The sequence below is a fragment of the Cuculus canorus genome, chromosome Z (assembly GCF_017976375.1).
Source record: "Cuculus canorus isolate bCucCan1 chromosome Z, bCucCan1.pri, whole genome shotgun sequence".
NCBI classification, from domain to species: Eukaryota; Metazoa; Chordata; class Aves; order Cuculiformes; family Cuculidae; genus Cuculus; species Cuculus canorus.
The window spans coordinates 24,815,576-24,836,867 of record NC_071441.1 but is presented as its reverse complement, the minus strand read 5'-3'; the positions used below and the strand labels follow the sequence as shown (position 1 = coordinate 24,836,867).

The 21,292-nt window shown below is 36.9% G+C and overlaps 1 protein-coding gene across 5 annotated transcripts in view; it reads right to left on the bottom strand.

Moving 5' to 3' along the window:
• DENND4C (DENN domain containing 4C) overlaps positions 1 to 21,292 on the bottom strand; it is a 69,114-nt gene that overhangs the window by 6,670 nt on the left and 41,152 nt on the right. For 3 of the 5 annotated variants that reach the window (XM_054054514.1, XM_054054515.1, XM_054054517.1), the window contains 14 exons: positions 20,800 to 20,944; positions 20,325 to 20,471; positions 17,999 to 18,118; positions 17,095 to 17,235; positions 14,757 to 15,908; positions 13,350 to 13,526; positions 11,127 to 11,236; positions 9,154 to 9,329; positions 7,957 to 8,139; positions 6,112 to 6,301; positions 4,933 to 5,178; positions 3,503 to 3,620; positions 1,707 to 1,860; positions 539 to 603 (listed from right to left, as the gene is read on the bottom strand). In XM_054054514.1, the coding sequence (XP_053910489.1) occupies positions 539 to 603; positions 1,707 to 1,860; positions 3,503 to 3,620; positions 4,933 to 5,178; positions 6,112 to 6,301; positions 7,957 to 8,139; positions 9,154 to 9,329; positions 11,127 to 11,236; positions 13,350 to 13,526; positions 14,757 to 15,908; positions 17,095 to 17,235; positions 17,999 to 18,118; positions 20,325 to 20,471; positions 20,800 to 20,944 (3,124 nt within the window). Of the gene's footprint in view, positions 1 to 538; positions 604 to 1,706; positions 1,861 to 3,502; positions 3,621 to 4,932; positions 5,179 to 6,111; positions 6,352 to 7,956; positions 8,140 to 9,153; positions 9,330 to 11,126; positions 11,237 to 13,349; positions 13,527 to 14,756; positions 15,909 to 17,094; positions 17,236 to 17,998; positions 18,119 to 20,324; positions 20,472 to 20,799; positions 20,945 to 21,292 lie in introns of those variants that run through there. The other 2 variants (XM_054054516.1, XM_054054518.1) reach the window with 2 other exon arrangements.

The following is a 21,292-nucleotide window of genomic DNA, read 5'->3' as shown; positions in this document are numbered from 1 at the left end:
ATCCTCTCAGAGGACTTGAAAAGCATCTTAGCACTGGAGCATCACAATGTATCACAGTTGGATGCCCGTGACTCAGACCACCGTGGAGTTTGCCTATTCTCAGGGTATTTCCCCTGTCACATCCTGTAAGGGGATCACTTTGCCCGCACAATACCAAACAGAAATCAGACTAGAGATCAGGAAGGAGTGGGCAATTAGGTGGTTAGATGACATAGGTCTAATATGGGGATCAGAGAAAGATGGACAAGACTGGGAACAAGTCATAAAGAATTAAAGCTTCCAGCTAATAAACTTTGTTTAAAATAACTGACTATTGGCTTCAAGCAAAGTCTAAATTAATGGCCCTATCTGAATTATGTTTTCATAAAAGCAACATCTACTTGAAGGGGGACAGCACAGTAATCTTCACTAAAACACAGCAACTTAAGAGTTACTTAGAAACTCATGGATGGAAGGTCAATTTTATACACTAGTTTTCATATAAATTATTCATATTTCATACACAAGCAATATGCATTTCACAGTATTTTTTACTCACCAATGTCAATATTCTCTCTTCCAAGAGACACCAGAGACAGGAAAAGAATTTCTCTGTAAAAACTCCTAGGAAATATTTTGAAGGGCAAGTTAATGAAAGTACCAACTATTACAAGTTCAGAAAGTCAGAGTTGAAAATGCTAATCTTCCATTATGTAGTTTCTGCAGCTGTTCTGTTAATCTTCCATGTGAATAAAATGACTGATCTACATGATAACTAGCTTAAGGTTTTCTCGTGACTCTAGTTTCTCAAAAATATTTTTCCTCAACACATGAAGTTACAGTATTGCCAAATCCCAGCTGTTATATTTTCTATGAAAAATCTCTCTGCTAAATATGCCATAAAAACTCTAGAAAAACAATAAGTATAAAATTAAGCACCACTTATTTATTAACTCATTCCTGCTTGAGGTGAAGTATAGGGAGCAGACTTATTTCAGATCACCCATAACTGTTTTTTGTTTGTTTAAGAATGTGATAATCTGTCTCAGAACTGGGTATCACAACACAATGAGATTTTTTCCTTGTGGAACTCCTAACGATTCTTCTCTAGGCAGATTAGTTCTTGTTTCTTTTTAGTAATTACAAACCATAGAAGCAAAGATGACTTAGCATGGTTGACCTCAAACGCTTCTTTTACCTGCTGTAATTTACTTCAGAGGCTGTACCTTTGTACAATGCCCTCTTTGAATTGTAGTGCAGACAGCAAAACGTACTGAAAAAGTGCTATTTACACGTCTCCCTTTGTTTGTGTACCCACTTTTCTTTGCCAGTACTCCAGGTTGGTAGAATTTCAGTAGACATAACTAGGCAGTTCGGATGACATTCAGACACTGAAACGCAATGCTGCACGCTTATATTAACCAAGTTGCTAGATCTGAAGCAACACCAAAATCTGTGTAGTCAGTATCTGCAATTTCCTTATTAACTTTTAAAGTGTTCATTTTGATTGAAGAATTACATTTTTCCATTTTATTTGGATTAATTACACATCTGGATACCAATGTATCTGTGTGTAAACATGCACATAAGCAAATATACACAGTGTTTGGTAGACACAAATGAAACTAAAAATTCCAGAGAGATTTATGGAATTATCATTAGGAAGTGTATACGGTTTGATTTTGTTTTAATTTGAGTGGGGGGAAAGTAAGAAATTATCCCTTTACCTCTGTCGTTTCACATCTGGTTTAACTTTCTGTAGGAGGAGGCTGATTGGTTTATCAACATCATTGTGTTGAATACTTAGTTTGATGTTCTCCAACAAAGCGTGTATTGCCTGCTGATCTTCTGTTAACGTTGAGGGTCTCTTCTCAGATGAATCTAGGAAATGCAAGAGTATAGATTATTAAAACAGGAATTTTTTTTTCACTTTAGTAAGCAGAGTTATTTCAGAAAGTAATATATATATGCACATATCTATATATATATATATATGGACAGAAATTCTACTCGATCTACAGAAATTGGTTACAATGGAAAAGCTTTGTTTGCTTTACTTTGTCTGTCTTTGCTCCACCAAGAAAGTGACAGGATGCATCAACAGCTCCCACATGACAGAGAGATAAATACAAGAGATTGAAGAGTATCCAGCACCAGATGCTACCTGTGATGGTTTGTTAGATCAGATTTATTGCTGTACTTAAGTTTCAAAAACTAAGTTTATTCCAAGAAGGCTATTTTTACACAAAGGAAAAGAAATAAAAGGGAACAGTCATGCCTCTTATCAAAGAAACTGCTCTTATCAAAGCCCTTCTGAAAAGCCATTCATTGATATCTTTCAACATATTGAAATAGAAAATACACAGTTGCGTCACAGAGGAAAGAAACTTATCAAGACGTTTATCATCATGATTTGTTGCTTGCATTGCCTCTTCTAGAACAACACCAAACTACTGTTCTTTAGAAAACAGTAACTTGCAAGGGAATAGTAAGTTAATTTATTGACAAAAAAATAAGGCTACAGATTGGGCAGCAGGCAAGTGGCATGTAGATGAAATGTAGACCAAGGCTAGTAATCATAATCACACCAACCTAAGATTTTCCTAAAACTGACATATATGATGGTTTACGACTGTAATTTCCTGTTTTTCAAATAATTTCTAACACTGCTGTGGAGCCTATAAACAGTACTACTACTTTTCCTCCACATTTAAAACAGGCCTTTTCCTCCTTTATTTACATTAATACATATCTTCATGCATCTTCATGCATGTCTGAATCTCTGGGGATGCTTTTCATGCATTATGCTCAAAACAATATGCTTTTGTAGAAGCTGAGAGAAATATTCTTCTGTGCTCTTTGCTGTCATTTTCTGATCAGTCTATTTTTAGGACACTTCCCAAGAAACCTTTTATCCTTCCTTAAAACCAGAATTAGCATGCTAAGTTTTTAGTCTAGTTTTTAAAAGTTAAAGCCCAGACTGAGACGCTTAGGTCAACAATGGGTTTTTTTGCTGATCAGAATGAAATCCCAAAGTAGTCATATTCAGCCTGCCCATTTTTGTTTCCTTTCAAATCAAGTTACGGCAGACAAAGGCTTTCTTGGATATTACTTTTTGACAGTTAAATAGGCTGCCAAATGCACATATTAATGGGACATGTGACATTTCATTCACTTATAGAAACAGAAGATACCTTTTGTAATACAGTCTTTTTTTTCATGCCAACATAGATAAAACCAGAAAATACAGCATCAAATCTAAAGCAAATCCTCTCACCCTGTTTATAAGTGCAGGACTACAAAGAACAGACAACATACCTTTTCATACAGATCAGTAAGACATTTTTACAAATAATTTCACACTGAGACTATGATAAGTACCTAAGGGACTGCAGATGCTTCACACACTAGAAAAGCTTTCCAATTCGATGGGCTGTGTACATTTTAGACACTACAAAACAACTGCTTCTTTCCATACATAGCCTCTGCTTCCTCTGCATTTCGTAACGTTTGTTTTACTTACTGAGATTTCTCCAAGACATATACAAGGGCTCTCCTGGCTCTTGGTGGAGGTTGATATTGTCCCACAGAAGATGGATGTACACTAGCTTGCTATCTTGAGCAAGAGATGACAAGGGAAGCTAAAAATCATGAGGAAAAGGAAAAAGTTTGAAAAACATCAGTACAGCGTAATTACTTTAAAAACCTGCTCTTTTACGCCTTCTGCAAACAAAAAAAGTTTATTTTCAATTCAACAAGCAGCAACAATGACATCTTCTACAGAAAACTGAATTCAGTCACAGCAAAGTCACAACTACTACAATAATAAATAGCATTTTCTAGCCTAATGGATGAAGACCATTCAGTTTTCTAGACATATCAGGAAAAAAAATTATGAGTACGTGTCTGAAAATATTTTCTGTGTGCCAAACACATTATTTGATTTATAATACTTATCATGCCATCCATTAGCGTTTTCTGACCTGATAAATATTTGGTATGCATTTCTAGGTGGTGGCCTTCCCAACAAACAGAAAGAATCTGCATTCATACGCAAACATAAACCATTTATTTCTATTAAAATATATGGCATTCAAAACAATAATCATTTTATAAAGCCACGTGCCTCTGGAATCAGTAATATAATGAGAATTAAGAGGCGAGAAAAAATTACCACTAGTGTGTCAATTTAAAGTAGTAATTACAAAATATTATGTCCCATCTTGTGGTCTTCCCTGCTAATGCACTTTATTTTTCAGGCATGTTTTAGATTTCATTAGTATTGGTTTTCAACTACATCTCTTGGAAAATTATTCTTGATTCTAGGTGTTTTGTTGTTTTTTTTAAATTGAGGGACAGAATTTTAATATTAAAATGCATACAAGTAGACAGGAAAGTACTACTTTCACATGTGCATCATACAGAAATACCTGTTGAATTTGGCACATACATACACAAATCATGTAGTTTTCAAAAAAAAACCCTGCTTCCTAAAATGGGAAAAGCAAAATACTCAAAAGGCTGCATCCATCCTATGTCCTTTTGTTCTATTCATATAGTAATGAAACTCAGTGGAGTTTCAAAAACTATTCACAGAAAAGAACAAAAAATATTGAATAATAAAAGACTTACACACTGGAGTATGTAACCCACACTATGTGGATTACAATGTATAGCAATCCGTGAGCTCTCCACAGACACATCTTGTTTCCTCCTACGTACCACCCTTTTCTTTATTAAATCTTACTCTCTGTCTTTTTAAAGAGAACAGCTTGACTAGAATTTGACTGTTTTCACTCATGTTCCTTCAAAATTCCTTGTGGAAAACAAACCTATCTACTTGTATTACAAAAAATAGGAACCTAGATCCAAGCTACTCAGAAATGACTCCACTAAAATCTCAAATTCAGCTTACTCCTATATCTGCAGTTATAATATGAGGAAGCCACTCACCTGCACTCCATCATTACAGTGTTCAGATGTTAAAATGAGGCCAGGTAAATTGCTAGGTAGATCCAGCCGTCGGAAATACCAGACTAGGTTCCAGAAAATTATAGGGTGTTGATTAATGAATTTGGATGTATGAATTACTTGCTCTCCTTCATTTTCCAATAGCGACTCAAGTTCCTTACGCAGTACCAAAGGGCTCAAGTAGGGTACAGATACAGGGAGAGGGTTAGGTCTTTTTATTATAGGATCCTAAAAAAAAAAAAAAAAAAAAAAAAAAAAAAAATTTAAACCAACACACACAAAATAAAAATTAGTTTTTTGAAAGGTCTATGATTTTTCTTCCTGAAATACTCTTCAGGATTACCTGTCCTGAAAATCCCCCATTTCACAGTTTCTTTTGATATTTGGAAGAAGGCTCTGAAGGTACTGAATGCACAATAACTGTAATAGCATTAGCACTTTTGACTGTTGAGGTGTTTCTTAACTTTAGAGAGCTTAGGTGACTGTTCTTTACTACATGAAAAAGAGAAGATGGTAATTTGTTATAACTTGTTTCTGATTGTGCAGCTTCAAGCTATCTAAAGCCAGTTCTAAGCCAGTGGTGATGGATAATGCAAAAAAATGTCAGTAATTACATCAGCTGTGGAACTGAATCATGAGTTCCTGTGTTAAGACAGTTTCTTGCCAATAATAAGCACCAGCAGAGAGCAGAAGTACTTTGCCTCAAATGCAAGAACACTGCAGTAGTCTCAATACTCCCTCTTAGCTTCTCCCACACACTCAACAAGTAGGCCTAATAGAATATAGAGGAGAGTAAGTAAATGCATGGAAAAGGAACAAACTTCCACTCTTGCACCACTGTGTTGTTTGCACTATTGTGTTCAGTCTGCTGGAGTAGTCGGGTTATTTTGCAAACAAACCTCCAGTTTTAGAAAGACAAAAGACTAGTTTCATCCTGCTGCAGTGAACATTTCAAATCAAGCAACACCTCTTGTACAACGTACTGAAAAAGCAATTTTTGAATAACTGAACCAAGAGTTTTTTCATCGTGAGAACATGAAAATATGGTTGGCCATTCTCATTTCCCAAGTGGACAAGAATGCTAGTAGTAGAATACTACCCATTGTAGTTCTTGGTGTTCAATATTTTGCTGTCAACTGAATGTGCAGCTTCTAGACTTACCACAACTTCTTGCAAGCTATTTGGAAGACTAACTGTTGAAATGCCATGAGACGGTCTCTGGGAAAGATCAATGTTTTGCAGCGGACCTCCAACACTGTGACTTCGAGTCAAGGACACACCCCTTTTTGGTGGATTACTGGCAGATGTCTTCATGGTTCTAGGATCTTTAATCTGTTCTTCTGCCACATCACTGTTTGGATTTTAGAAGAAAGTATGCGAATGTGAATCTATTCAGCATTCCTATGGCAACAGGAAAGAAGCAGAGAAAGGCTGCCAAGCAAGTATTCTGAACCAAGCTTCTCTATTAATAAGGAACCACATTTGTCCAGTTAGTTCCACAACTTAAGGGAAAAAAAAAAAAACAAACCCCAACAAAACCCAAAATGCTACTCAGAACAGTATAACCATCCCTCTAGAAAAGCAGCTACATATAACCTAAGACATTAATCTGAAAGCACTGCAGTTCTGTACAGTTACCATCGTTCTGGTACAACTTTAACTTGCTTAGAAAAACAGCAATGTACAGTTTTGTTAACACACTAAGATTATCTTGTTCAGACTATGCTAATCTTTACTTCTTCTTCCCTTTATGCTTACTTTCTCTGAATGTTATAAACAGAGCAAAAATATTACAGAAAACAATAAGTTGCATGCCAAAATAACTGAAAAAGTAAAATTGTACATGTCAAAACCATCTAAAAAGATAATTTAAACAAACTCCTAATACAGGCTTACCAAATTTAACCAATCCATCTGCTTGCAAATCTGGGAATATCCATTCTGTGGCCCTTATAACTGAAACAATGGCTAAAACAATACAACTACAACCCAGAAGAAAAAAACATCAAGTGAAACAGAAAGTGCCTGCTTCAAAGTAATTTGCAAAGAGATGGAAGAGATTAAATTAGAGGTGACCTTCCTTCACTCCTAAGTTTGACTTTAGTTAAAAAAATGACATCCGAGTTAACATAAGCAATATCATCTTTCGTTCTTATAAGACTAACTCCTATCACACCAATTTAAGTTTTAATAGTTTGACACAGGCATTAGCTCACAGGCATTGATGCTCAAGAATTTCAAAATAAATAATGATTAATACACGTACTCGCTGCCATTACAACAAAATAGCAACAAATACCAGCAAAAAGGTCACAATTCATAGCAGCACTATTTGAGCTCTTCTCTCTTCCAGCATGATACCTACTCCTTAGTGTTCTTTAAACAAACTGTTTCAAAATGGTTGGACTTGAATCATAGAATCAATAAGGTTGGAAAAGACCACTAAGTTCATCAATAAATGTGGTGGGTTTTTTTCTGAATTTCAGTGTTACATTGATATTATTTGTCATAGAATGGATGCTTAGTAGAAGTGTTCAGTGCTCCTGAGAGCTTTCTCTCAAAAAAAGAGTATTCAAGCAAAGATTTATTTTTCCCAATAATGCAGTGTCCTTGTAAATTCCAAACACGAGGAAAGGAGAAGGAATGCTCAAATTTCTGTGTGATTTTAAAAAATAAGGGTATTCTGACAATATTAGTAGAAGTTTTGGCTGTTACTCAATAACAGATGAACCTTAAGATTTATTTCTGCAGTAGTATCTCTAAACCCAATTCATTTGGTTCCACCACTAGGTGGAATCAGCCTAGTTCATACTCGGGCAAAAAAATGTGGAATCATCTTAGTTCATACTTAGGCAAAAAAATGAGAGGAAACAGATGATCGTCAAGTTAGAACTGTACTTCTCCACCGTATTTGGTACCAAAGCCAACCTTCACTTTAGAAGTAGAGGAGAAATACTGGAAGCATTGATAGATTTCTGACAGATCTAACAACCTTGCTTTACCTACCGTTGCTCAGCTGCAGAGCTAGTTTCTTCAGCTATGGTGTGGCTGGACTGTGGGTGATCAGAAAAACTGATCAAGTCAGCAACAGCTGGACTGGACAACAGTTTCTGCTCCAGGGGATCCGTAGTTAATGGAAGGGTACCACTCTGTAAGCTGTCTCCTGAGGTACTTTGCTTCAGGAAAAAGCTAAGTTACAATATTAATAGGAGGAGAGAGAAATACCAAGGTTAAGATGTAAACACAAAGTCTCTTAAAAAGTTATTATTATATTTACTTTGTCCACATTTACTTTCAAAAAGTAGCAAAAATAAGGCACAACATTAAGAAGCTTGACAACAGGACACAGACTTCATTCTACTCTCTCCACTGCAACTTGCATAGCAGAGTGAAAACACACACATATAGATTTGATCTGCAAAATAAGAAATCCTATAATGGACATAAGTCACTAAAGCATCAGCAATGATATATCTACAGGTGACACACCATTGAAAATGCTTGCTATTGTCATGTGGCCTTACAGACCAGAAGACCATACGCTATCACAGGCACAAGATAACAGGAATGCGTCTTGTTTTGTTAAGGTTTTTTTAAGTACACACTCTACAGATGTGGTTTCAGCTTTAGAGAACGCTAGTTGGAATCTGTTTCACAGCCACAACCACTACAGTGAGAATACATTTTCAAATACCTCAAAAGAAGTTCTAGCCCTCACAGTGCAATTAAAAGAGGAAAAAATAGTAAGTGGAGAAGCTTAAACTGGGGAGCCACTAGAGAAACGATAAGCTGGAGCATCTGTAACTAAAAGCTGTTAGCAAAATGAATCTGGGAGAAATTCTCTGCTGGCAGATTTAAAAATGGCTTGATAAGCTTTTTAAAAGTTTATCATTTAATAGCTTTCTTTTAAAAGCTAAGCTAAATGAACACAGACCTACCTTCTGTCCAGTTACAAAGAAAATATGGAAGGAATGAGTAGTAAAAAGGCAACCAGTTCTTTGCTTTTGGCTGTTTTACAATAAAACTATATAGTTTACATGACTAAAGTTCCTCCAGTAGAATAATGACTGCCAAACAGGCAGTAGCATTCTTGCAAATATCTAGACAAAAATACTGAGAGATACAACTAAGATCCTTTTGTCAAACAACACAACTATGTACAAGCACAAAGGCAGAAGGCAAGTATCTATAAAACCCACTAACCTTGCAGAGCCACGTAGGTCTTTAAATTCAACATTAAGTAGAGGTAGGAAGGTACTTTTGCAGAAAGGACAGGTAGTGTTCAAGTTTGAATCATCTGCTGTCCATCCAGCCATAATTTCTTCATCATAAACCAAAGCACCACAAGCTCTACATTGAGAGCAGCTTGACATCAATACCTAGAACAGTGAAGAATTATCATCAGTCTTGCTTTAGTCTTCTCAGTGTTCTCTTGTAATTGGCTTTATTGGTTAGTATCCACAAGATTTTAACAGGTATGAAAATGCCAGTTGGGAGGCATGAGTTAATGGCTACTTACTCACCATACTCAGAGTAATCTTGTCCACGTAACTCTTACCAATAGAATGCAAACACTAATATAATTTACTCTTGTTAAGTATTTGGAGACCCGGAAGAAGCACTACCCTGAAATGCTACTAATTTAGTGTTTGCAATGGTTGCTGCTATGAAGCCTCCAGCATATATGATTTTTTTTTTTAATTGTATAAGTAAATGCATTCCTACTTCTTGAAAAATGAAAATAAAAAAAACTAAACAAACACAAAAGAAGTCTTTATAGTGGCGTGGTTGACTGACCTCCCCGTTATCAAAACCTTGTCATGTAAACTGGGTAGAAGTGGAAAAGCCAAAAAGCTGGTTCTCAACTAATCAAAGTCTCATTACTAAACTACACTGAGAACTGGAGAAAAGATGATAAAAGATGATCCTGTACTAGCTGAAGAACGGTTTATAATCCTTATTTTTTAGACTTCCTTTTACTTCATTGTTTTACTCTCAAGGAAAACAAAATTAAAAACCACCACCAAACAAAACATCATAGTATATATCAGATCAACACAGTATATATATTTTAAATCTAATATATTTTAGATATTTATCCAAAGACAACATTATTCCTTTAACATGCTATGCCCCTTATATAATGCAGTGCAGAAGTCTGACAAGCCTACACCTCCAGAAGATCAAATAAAGCAAATGACATGGAACCTAGCAAAATAATTTAAAAAAAAAAGTGATCAAGGCAAACACAGTGACCATTACCTATTCTGAAAGGGTCTGCAAGTGATAACTCAAACAGAGAGGCATACTAAATCATTACTGTGCTGGGTTTGGCTGAGATAGCATTAGTTTTCTTCATAGCAGTCTTTATGGTGCTGTATTTTAAACTGGTGATAACACACCAATGTTTTAGCTATTGCTGCACAGTCCTTACACACCATCATGGCTTTTTCTTACTCACCCTGTCTCTGCCTCAGCAAGGAGGCTAGGGATGAACAAGAGGTTAGGAGGGGACAAAGCCAGGACAGCTGACCCCCGCTGACCAAAGAGATACCATACAACATCACACTCAGCCATAGAACTGGTGGTGTGTTCCAAGGTAGTTGTTGCTTGGGCTGTCATAGTGCTGACCGATTGCCTTTGCATTACTTGGTTTTTTTTAATCTCCCCTCCTCTTTTTTTTTTTCCCCTCACCTCACTTATTAAACTGTCTTTATCTTCACCTTCAAGCATTTTTCTTGCTTCTAGCCTTCTGATTCTCTCTACTATCCCAATAAGGCAGGAGTAAGCAAGTGCCTTGGAGAGGCATGAGCAGCTGGCTGCAGTCAACCCGCCCCAGTTATTTACTGACAAAGTAACAACACATTATTTTCATACAGGGAAAAAACCAAAAAATAATAATAAATTGTCTCCTCTCTAATTTCTGTCTCATTTCAAGTTGTGACCTTTCCCTCAATTGTCTCTTCTCTCATACACAGAGAGATACATAAAAGCATTTAACACACTTTTCTTTTTTTAAAGCTACTATCACAGCCTGAGCTAAAAGTATCAAACAACTTTGCAGCAGAAACACTAAAGAAAAATTGTTTTGAAAAATCCAACCACAGTCCAACTAAGCAGGTAATTAAAGCACATTAAATAATTATATCTTGCATCTATGAGTTTATTAATCTTACCTCCATGGCATAGTTCTGGAAAATGCTGGATAAACTAGTATTATGTGAAGAGCTTTGCTCAGACTTCTCAGAATCTGCAACTTTCATACTTCTTGGGAATGAAACTTCACCTGTACAGAAAGAGTAATTTGCGTCTTGTATTCGAGGAACGAGCAAACAACTTCTGTTTGAACAAAACAGAAAATTGTACCAGAAGATCTCCAAAGAATTGTTTAGGTCTGTGACTTCACTGATATTATAATTACAATCTAGGTAAACAGAACTTTTGTAATTAACATCTCAAAGTTATTTTTCTCTATCACAGAGTGGTAAAAGAAAAAAAGCATCAGTGAATAAAACTTGAAAATACAAGTAAAGAAACCCAAACAGCAGTGGGATTGCTCAAGATATATGCTCTAAAAATTGTTCAAGATTTCTTGAATGACACATCTATATGTGTAGCTAACAAAAGGATACTACCAGGCCAGACACATGATACCTGATATGCCATTACCGTGCTTAAGTTTTCCTTGACTAACACTGCAGCAAAACAAATAATCTTTCTTTAGCAGGTCTGGGTTTTAGTGTTATGAGCTTTGCCCAGAAGAAGGGGAAAGAAATTGGAACAAATTTACCAGAAGAAAATGGTCAGAATTAGTTTTAGGAAGCGAAACTACCAGCATTACTTCCTCTGACATGCCCAATCAAACTTTCTTATTCAAAAAATCACTACCAGAGCTCCCTTCTCATAAAGAAGACTACTCCACTTCTTCAGGTGAAGTTTCTTTGTGAACAAATTTTACATATCCTATTAATAGCTGACACTTTTATAGTTAGTTCCTATAGCCGTCCTAAGAAACTGGAAGATATCTAATAAAGATTTTCTAGACAGAGCCAGCTTTTGTCCAGTCTGCAAAATAGTTCCTCCTCTCTTGATGCAGAAGCCTTATAATATTCACATCAATAAAGTACTTCAAAGAGAGCTAAACCAACACCCCCAAGCTCACTCAGCGACACATCTTTTTCTCAAAAAATAAGGATCAAATCTTACTGAACTGAACTGAAATCTTACTGTACTGAAATTGATTAGATGTAATTCACTCACTTTTAGAACTGAGTAGGACAGTCCTGGGAAGGAAAATTTAGTAATAGGCATACAGTCATCCATTGTTTACCTTCACAACTTCAAATCAAGTATGCATCCAATACATCCTATTTCACAGTAAAGCTGATGCATTTTTTGCATGTGTTGCTTTGGATTTTTCTGTCAGCTTGGGGCTGTGGGGTTGGATTTGTCTGCTTGTCTTCAGTTTGGTTTTCTCCTTTTTTTTTGCTCCAAAAAATCTGCCTCTGCTAGTTCTGCAACTATTTGGAGTTCTTGAATGCTGGTCTGCTTTTCTGTATTAATTTCTCAAGAACTTTCAGGGTATTGGCTTTACATAAATGAGCAGGTGTTCCTGGCTATGAATAGTTAGGAATCTTCCTATCACATACAGAGAGGAAGTATTTTAAATTTCTGTATTTTGTATCAACTTTCTACACATTCAGGGAGAGGCAGTAGCTATTTGCTACTACGGAAGAGTATAGAATGGAAGTACAAATTTGTTTGTACTTAGAATCATAGAATCGCTCAGATGGAAAAGAACTTTGAGATCATAAGAGTCCAACTGTGCCTGTCCGCAACTAAGCCATATCCATAAGCACTTCATCTACCCATCTTTTAAATACGTTCAATCACCTCCCTGGGCAGCCTGTTCCAGTGCCCAATAACCCTTTTCGTAAATAATTTTTTCCTAATGTCTAATCTGAACCTCCCCTGGCACAACTTGATGCCATTCCCTCTCATTGTATCGCCTATCACTTGCAACATGAGAACAACACCCACCTCATTACAAGCTCAAAGCTGGTGAAGAGGCTGAAGAAAAAGTCTTATGGGAAGTAGCTGAAGGAACTGGGGTTGTCATGTTCCAAGTGCAGGACTCAGCACTTGGCCTTGTTAAATCTCATCCCGTTGGCCTCAGCCCATTGACTCAGCCTGTTCAGATCCCTCTGCAGAGCCCTCCTACCCTCAAGCAGATTGACTTTTCCTGCCAGCTTAGTGTCATCTGCGAACTTACCTTAAGGCCTTGAAATAATTTCAGATTACTACAGCTTCCACTGTTCTGAATAATTTCACACACAACAGTTTTCCTTGTTTGCTATATCATAAACAAACTGTTTATAATTTTGGGGCAGGAATCTCACCTGCATTGTAATGCTGTCTTCCTGTATCTCCACTGCTACTACTACTGCCAAGACTAGTAGTGCTTTGTGCAAGCTCATTTGTAATTAACCCTGGGACTCCAGTTCTTGATGACATAGTATCTCCTAAAATATTATCTTCAAAACCAGTCGGGAAGTGGAAGTCTAGACGATTGTTTTCTTCCTTTAATAAAAAGAAAAAAAATAGCATTTTTGCACATTTCCAGATCCATTATTTGACTTCCATCTCTATCCTAATAAACAAACTATTAAAGCAGCAGCTTAAGATGAAATCCTGATGTATAAAATGTATTAGATGTAAGACAAATCTATGTAACCCCAGAAAGGGTGGATGTTGGACAAACTGTAAAGATACTGGATAAATGAAAGGCTTTAGTAGTGAAAATACTCAGCTGAGGATCAAAGTGAGTGAAAAAGAAATGGGGATATAAACTTCTTCAATACAGGTGAAACAGGAAAATGACAGATAAATTGTGATTTGGCAGATATTACACAAAATGAAGGTTTTATGTTTAATAGAAAGAACTTGTATTAGTAACACCAGTTAAATTTGTTTCATGTAGAAATAAAGCTAGACAGCTATTTTCCCCTTTCCCACCTTTTATGTAGGCTGGAGAAAGGAGGGAGAAGTTGGAAAAGGAAACAAGAAGCTCTCTTAACAGCCTGAAGAGAGTATACAAAGGATCCTTAAAGCCAAACACCAAATTGAAGGGTTAACTGGATCAAGCAGAGGCCTTTCTAAGAGACAAAACTATGTTTGGAGGGACAATAACGAGATGTATATAGAAAAGAGGAAGTTATAATATTCATCCTTCCATTTCCTCTTTCATTTGTGTCATTGTACTCTGAAATGTTTTACTCTGAAAAAGACTGTTAATCAAGTGTAGTCATACAAGAATTGTAACATTTGATTCCCAAATTCCAGATGAATGAATTTACTAGATCTCATGTTATCTTTTACCAAGTTCAACTCCGATCCTCACCAACCTGATTTCTTAGGTTTGTTATTTGTTTTCACAACCTTTTATTATTTTTTAAAAATAAGACAGGAAGTATATCTCACACAAAGAATTATGATGACAATTTTCTTTCTTAGTAGGGTTTTTTGATGCAGTTTCTTTACATATAAGTAAAATGATAAATGGGAGGGGAATGCTGGGAACAAGATGTTGAAGTTTAAGTTTACTGCATCAAGACCATTTAATTTGCTTTTGTCTGAAATGTATTTTTTTAATGACAGAGGAAAACTCCATCACACATGAAATATATTTGTTGTTAGCTAGTAAAAGTTAATACTTCATAAATACCACTGTCTTGTGAAGCAATCTTTCGGACATAGAAGTTACCCCTCCAACTTTGTCTCCCCAAATTTTTCATACTAAAAAACACTTGCCTCATCATCTGAGTAACTATATGCTGAAGTTACAACTCCCCACATCTTACTGGCCACATTGGCAGCCTGTTTCATGCCTGATTTCAGAACGTCCATTTTTGGTCCAGAAAGTATGTTGTCTAACTTCAGATTGGATAAAGTTGTTACAACAGATCCTAATGAGCCATGTGGAGAAGAGCGACCGAGTCCTGTCAAAGATGAAGACCGCTCCTTTTGAACTCGTGGATGGGTTTGTTGCTTTTGTCGTCCAGTGAATGTTTTGGATCTGGAGACAGAAGGACTTCTCCGATTTTCATAAGACTCAGAAGGTGGAAGAACAGGATCCAAAGGCAGACTTGACCTTCTTTCTTGGGAATGACCAAATATACCAGAGGCTTCTGCTTCCCTGTTTGGCTCGTGAAGTTCCATGCTGGGAAACTTACTACCCAAGGGGTTCTTTAGATTCATATAGCTCTCTATTTCATCTGCCAAATTGCGTGCTGCAACTGGTGACACCAACTTTTCCTCAGGTTCTGGATGCCTTGGTTGCATGCTGTCAGTAGCCAGCAGAGATAAAGGGTCCAAGCCTACTTCAACATCTTCCCTTTCAATAGGCTTAACCACTCCATAAAAGCTATTCCTTTTAGCAGTTGCATCTTTGGATTGTGGTTTCTTGATTTGGGACTCAGCTGATTGTTCAAGGTTCACATCTTCCACTGTCGTCATGTTTTCATCTCTTCCATTCTCAAGATGTTCCTGCCCTTCCCCAGGTTCTTCCAGCACTGGTGAAGACCTATGCTCCAATTCCCAACTACTCTCAGTCACACAACTCCAAGTGCCACTTATGCCAGAAACCTGCTGGTCAACAGTACTTTCAAAGCTGTGGGACTTATTGGTACGACAGGGTGAAGTCTTGGCCCCAGATAAAGCTGCTGTTAAGATCTTGGCATCTGCTCCCATCATTACGGCCATTTCTTTAGAATGTAGGTCCAAGCTGCCCTTTTTTAGCAGCATTCCTGCTCTGCCTTCACTGCTGAAACTGCAGCTTCTCTCTGAAAACAGTTTCTGCCTCTTCTGTCCTTTTTCACTTGTTTTCTTTGGAGAAACATCACCAAAGACTACATCTTCAACTGAATCCTGAGTTATGAACAGTGGGCTAGAACCAGTTTCTAAAAGAGAAAAGGCATTAATATGGTATCCATAGGCACCAAAAGTGTTAATTCCCAAAATGATGTGAAATCTCCTACTCTCCTTACTGGTGAGAAGACTGGGAGCATCACAACCTCAAGATATCCATTAAGAAGTTACACTGCCATTAATAAGCTATTTTACTGCCTGCAAAGGCATCCTGCAGATCAAAAGTCATCTACTGTTCCAGTCCTTGATGTCAAAGCCTTTTATGGCTTCTACCTCCTTTCACTGTGCCAAGAGTAAGCAGACAGTAGATACTACATTCCATGAACTAAAGGAATGTACAATTATAAGCACAGATTGCTCTGTTGTTTGGTTTTTTTTCCCCACAGAGCTTTACTCACAGATCTATACATCAGACTCTGCAGGTCATTCTGGTTTTGAAAAAAAATAACCCTACCATCTGTGTCTGCACAACACAGAAGCATTACTTCATGTATGACACAGAGCTAATCAAGTTTAGCATGTATAAGATATAAACTAATTTTAACAATATTCCCATTTTCTTGAAGGAATTGGGAATAATTGTTGCCTAGAAAGCTGTGTTAGCTAGGCCAAAATATAAATAAGTCATTGGCTCTCATAATTCCCACAAAGGTTCTGGTTAATTCGTTGCCTGAGACTCAGTCCTTTGCTATCAACCTATAGTCAAGCTGACCACGCTGCCTTCGTCAAGAATAGGCATGAAGGCAGAAAAAAAAAGATCCCAAAGATTTGGCTTTTATATACCAATAACTATTCCTCACATCCTCACATCCTAAAGTTCCAGATATGTAAATAAATCTTGTATGGCATGTATTGTCCCCTAATCAGTCATTGGCAATGTAAGCCATAGGAATAAGGAAACTCATCCAAGGTCAGCAAGGCTGAGGTGACAAAACCAAGACCAAGACTCTAATTCTCTTGGGTTGCTAGTACACTCCTGAAATAGTCTCAGTGTGTGATGGAAAGTCTTGATCACTATCTACTGAACAGTGATTTTCAAACTTAAAATCCACAGGTTCCTTTTAAGTCACCTGCAAAGGATAATGGTTGCAGGAGTTGCAGGAGGTATCTGCACCTCAAACAGAATGTTTTATTTCTTTTCAAAGCATGAAAATGTTTGTAAAACACTATAGCACAAGATAAGGACTTTTGCAAGCTCTGTTTCACCTAGTGACTCACCATCACTGCTTCTCCTTCCACTGCTATCAAAGATGCCAGATGGAACCTTCACAATACTGTTACCCCAAGAAGGTAGGTCTGTTGGATTATGAGTTTCTATATTCAGCTGTTGCTTTTCATCAGATTTCTCAGTACAAACCTCTGCAAGAAAGAGAAGATGAACTTTATAGTTAATTTAACTAAATAATTTCATTTGCACTGTTATAGAAAATATAACCTCAAATACTGTTCCCTTATGTAATTACAACCTGAACGATCAGTCCTACTAGGTATTGAGCATATCCACAGAGATGATGGCAGACAGTATTATGAAGAGAGTTCTTGATGTTCACATAGAGTATATGCCAATTTCCTCCACTGGTATTATTTCAACTAGCCAAAGTAAAGTAGGAAAAGCAGTTCTCAGATTTTCATGCAAGGCTATTTAGAAGCCCTGACTCACATTAAGTATCTACAATAGTAACACACATACAAAACAGATTCAGTAATGATAAAAGTACAGAAAAACTAAGCACAAAATCTGGATAGAAGCAGATGACCATATTTTCTACAGCTGGGAAGAGTTTGTAGGAAAAAGAGTTTGTAGTGCCTTTTATTAATTCAACTGGTACAGCTAAAAAAAATGGTCAAGTTTCCAAATACACAAATGAGAGGAATTGAATACAAAATACTATTTCCACCAGAACTTGTCCAATTTTAGCATTTGAATTAAATTAGTCTAGTAAAAGGCTATTTCTTCCTATATGAATTCCATTGCTACTATCTAGGGCATAGAAGTAGTCCACCAGATTTCACACAGTCGTATTTTCACTTTGGCAACATTACGAAACCACTACATTGAGTATCTACGGTAGTCTAATGCATGAAGCTGACCTATCACTATCTTCATCAATGCATACTTAACCTCCTATTAGGCCTTCAGCTGTAGTAGTATCTTTCTCTACTTGTGTTTCAGTTGCATGAAGACTATCCCCATCTCTTAGAAGTTCATCCTTGGATCCATAGCCCTGGTCTGACTGGCCACCTGTTTGAAGGAATACAAAAACACGCCTCAGATTGTTTTTACTTTCCTACTGTTGTTTTTCAATTAGAAAATAAAGGAACTGAAATTAATTTGTTGCACATTTTGTTTCACCATCAGAAGTTTGTAGTAAGATTATGAAATTGCCTAATCTATGCACAGATATACATGGTGATGGTGACAGCAGAGATAATTAGGCTACACAATCCAAATTTACTTTTCTAATGATTATATTTAATATAAGTTATTTCCCCAGGAACACTATAGTGACTAACTACTTTTGATACACTGGATCTCCTTTCATTCCTTTCTCTTCTCATTACCATGAAATATTTTATTACTGGGCAAGCTAAGTTCTTAGGTGCATCTACAAAAGAAATTTAGAGAAGCACAACAGTAATAAAGCAAGCTTCTAACAATTAATAAATACATCCTTGAAAAGAACTGCACCATAAACTGTGCTATATCTTTGGGCTATAGTGCAAAGTCTGGAATGTAATAGAAAAAAAGTAAAAGTCAACATTTTGAAAAGTCTGTTCTTCCACGATAGCACTTAAACTTGACAGCTGTAACTCATTCTTAAAAGAAAAAAAAATAGTTTACAGTAGTCCAAAAGTCTGCCATAGGAAATAACTCAGAAAGACTCTCTTTCATTTATTATTTTTATCTGAAGTCCTGCTGTGTATACCAGAAAACTATGTGGGGTATATTCCATTGCAACATGTTAAACAGGATTCACAACCCTTAGAGCACCTATTAGAATAACTGACGGGATTTAAAAATATCAAAGTGTAAGTAATTTACTGAGTGTGAAAGGTATTAGTTAGCTCCATAAAACTTGAGCAACATAAATAATTTATCTACAATGCATATTTCTGCTGTTTATTTTACCAACAGAGAGCAAACACACAAAGAATAACTTAATTTCAAGTTTGAACTGCCATCAATCATTATATTTGGCTACTGTATTAAAACCCTTTTATATAGAAATGTAAGTTCTAAAATTTTTTGGTCCTTTTTTCTATTATTATTTCAATGATGTTAGTATCCCTTCTTTGCACAAAAGTGAAAAAACCTATCAATAAATGGGTGAATTACCTGCAGAAGTAACATTCAAGGGTAGAAATAATGCACGCGTGCATGCAAGGCTTCACACCATATAAGTCTGCACCCCACACCGTGATAGCCAAGGACAAATGTGGCACTCAAGAGACAGCAAAGAGTAGAAAGCAGAGCAACAAAGAGCAAAGAGAAGGAAAGTTCAGTAATCTAGGCAGGCACATTGGATGAAGCACAGGAATCAGACTCAAAGTTCTCTTTACAGAAGGGCTCAAGGTATTAAAAACACAAAGAGTATACAAGAACCACCTGCATAGTAAGTTTTGAAGTACACACAAAGAGGAAGTTTAGTTGAGACTGTGCACGGGTAAGATGTAATCAATACTAAAGTGAATATGAAAGACTACGAATTTTGCCTTGCAATCTCAAGTAATTAACATCCTGTGCATTCTTTTTACTCCAGTTTGTCTGGAAGAATGCACACTACATGTAAGATAGAGCTTTGCTCCAACTGATCACTCATTTTTTCCATTCCCAGGTTTATACAGACTGTATGACAAAATTCTGGTAATTTTTATATTTATTTCCCAGTTTAGCAACTATTGTTAAGAAATCTGAATATGGCCTTTAAAAGCATAACTTATTATAACCAAACATAACATAATAATTCCAGGAATGCTCTTTAGGCCTTTCTGAATTACCATCACTGAGCAAAATTTTTAAGTAGTCAGCCTCTAATCAGCTCAGCAGCTTTCCCTCCTTTCCTTTAGCACAGAGAAAAGTTTAACTCATGCAAACTATAACTGCTATGAATGACGATTTACAGAAGTTAAACAGACTCATGTCAGAAACTTCATACCTTTTCTGAAGATTAGCACAAAAAGCAAGCTTTATGAAACCACAGCAAGGTATTTTAAACATTATAATATTTCTACTCCAGTTCACTCTAAACGAAAGAAACAGTATGATCTGCTATAAAGGCATAATATTGGAGAACAGTGTCTTTCTCTTTACATAGTTTAACTCCATTCTTCATTCTCTACAGCCTCAAGAGGGTAAGGTGGTGGTGGTGAAGGGGAAATCAACAGGATACTAGAAAATTTAGCTTTTTGGGGGACTGTTAGTAGTGAAACCCAGCAGAATCTAGTACCTGTGCTAGAGTGATTATCAATGGAATCAAGCCTGACTAAGTCACTGACGAAGAGAGTGTGCTCCCCACTGTTAGCATCATTAGAACTATCCACGCTACCATGGCTCACCATGTCCCCATCACTTCCACCCGTGGTACTCCGCAGAACTAAAGACATGAAAATAAGAGCTGGTTAGCAAGACAGGACTTAACTTTTCAGATTTTTAAACAAACTCTTCAGACAGCAGTAAATACTTTTGCTTGAACATTTAAAACAAGAATATGAAATTCGAGCAACAGAATCCAGATAGTTAATTTTTTCAGTGTGCAAAGAACATTCTAGGACTGTTTTAAGCATCATTGTCAATTATCGATTTTTATGCATTGAAGGAAAGATATTCCATTTGTAAAGGCCACAATGTTAGCTGAAGTCCCTCAGAAAGCATGCAAATGCTCTTGTTCATCAGAAATAAATCAACTTCAACTAACTTATTACCTGATATCACAGGTACTCGTGGGCTCTGCGCTGACTTCTTTAAGCACTGTCTAAATTGTGCTGTGCCACGGACTACATTTCGTACCTTTGTCCACAGGAATATGCCACTGCGGTTACTGCTTGGCCAAGGAGACTCTAAAACTGCCTACAGAAAGAGAAAATGCAGTAACAAAAACAGTGAGAAAGTTACACTATGAAACAGACAATTGAACATGAGCAAGCAGCATGCCCAGGTGGCCAAGAAGGCCAATGGCATCTGGGCTTATATCAGAAACAGCGTGACCAGCAGGTCCAGGAAGGTTATCCTCCCTCTGTACTCGGCACTGGTGAGACCACACCTCGAGTACTGTGTTCAGTTCTGGGCCCCTCACCACAATAAGGATGTTGAGGCTCTGGAGCGTGTCCAGAGAAGAGCAACGAAGCTGCTGAAGGGGCTGGAGAACAAGTCTTACGCGGATCGGCTGAGAGAGCTGCGGTTATTTAGCCTGGAGAA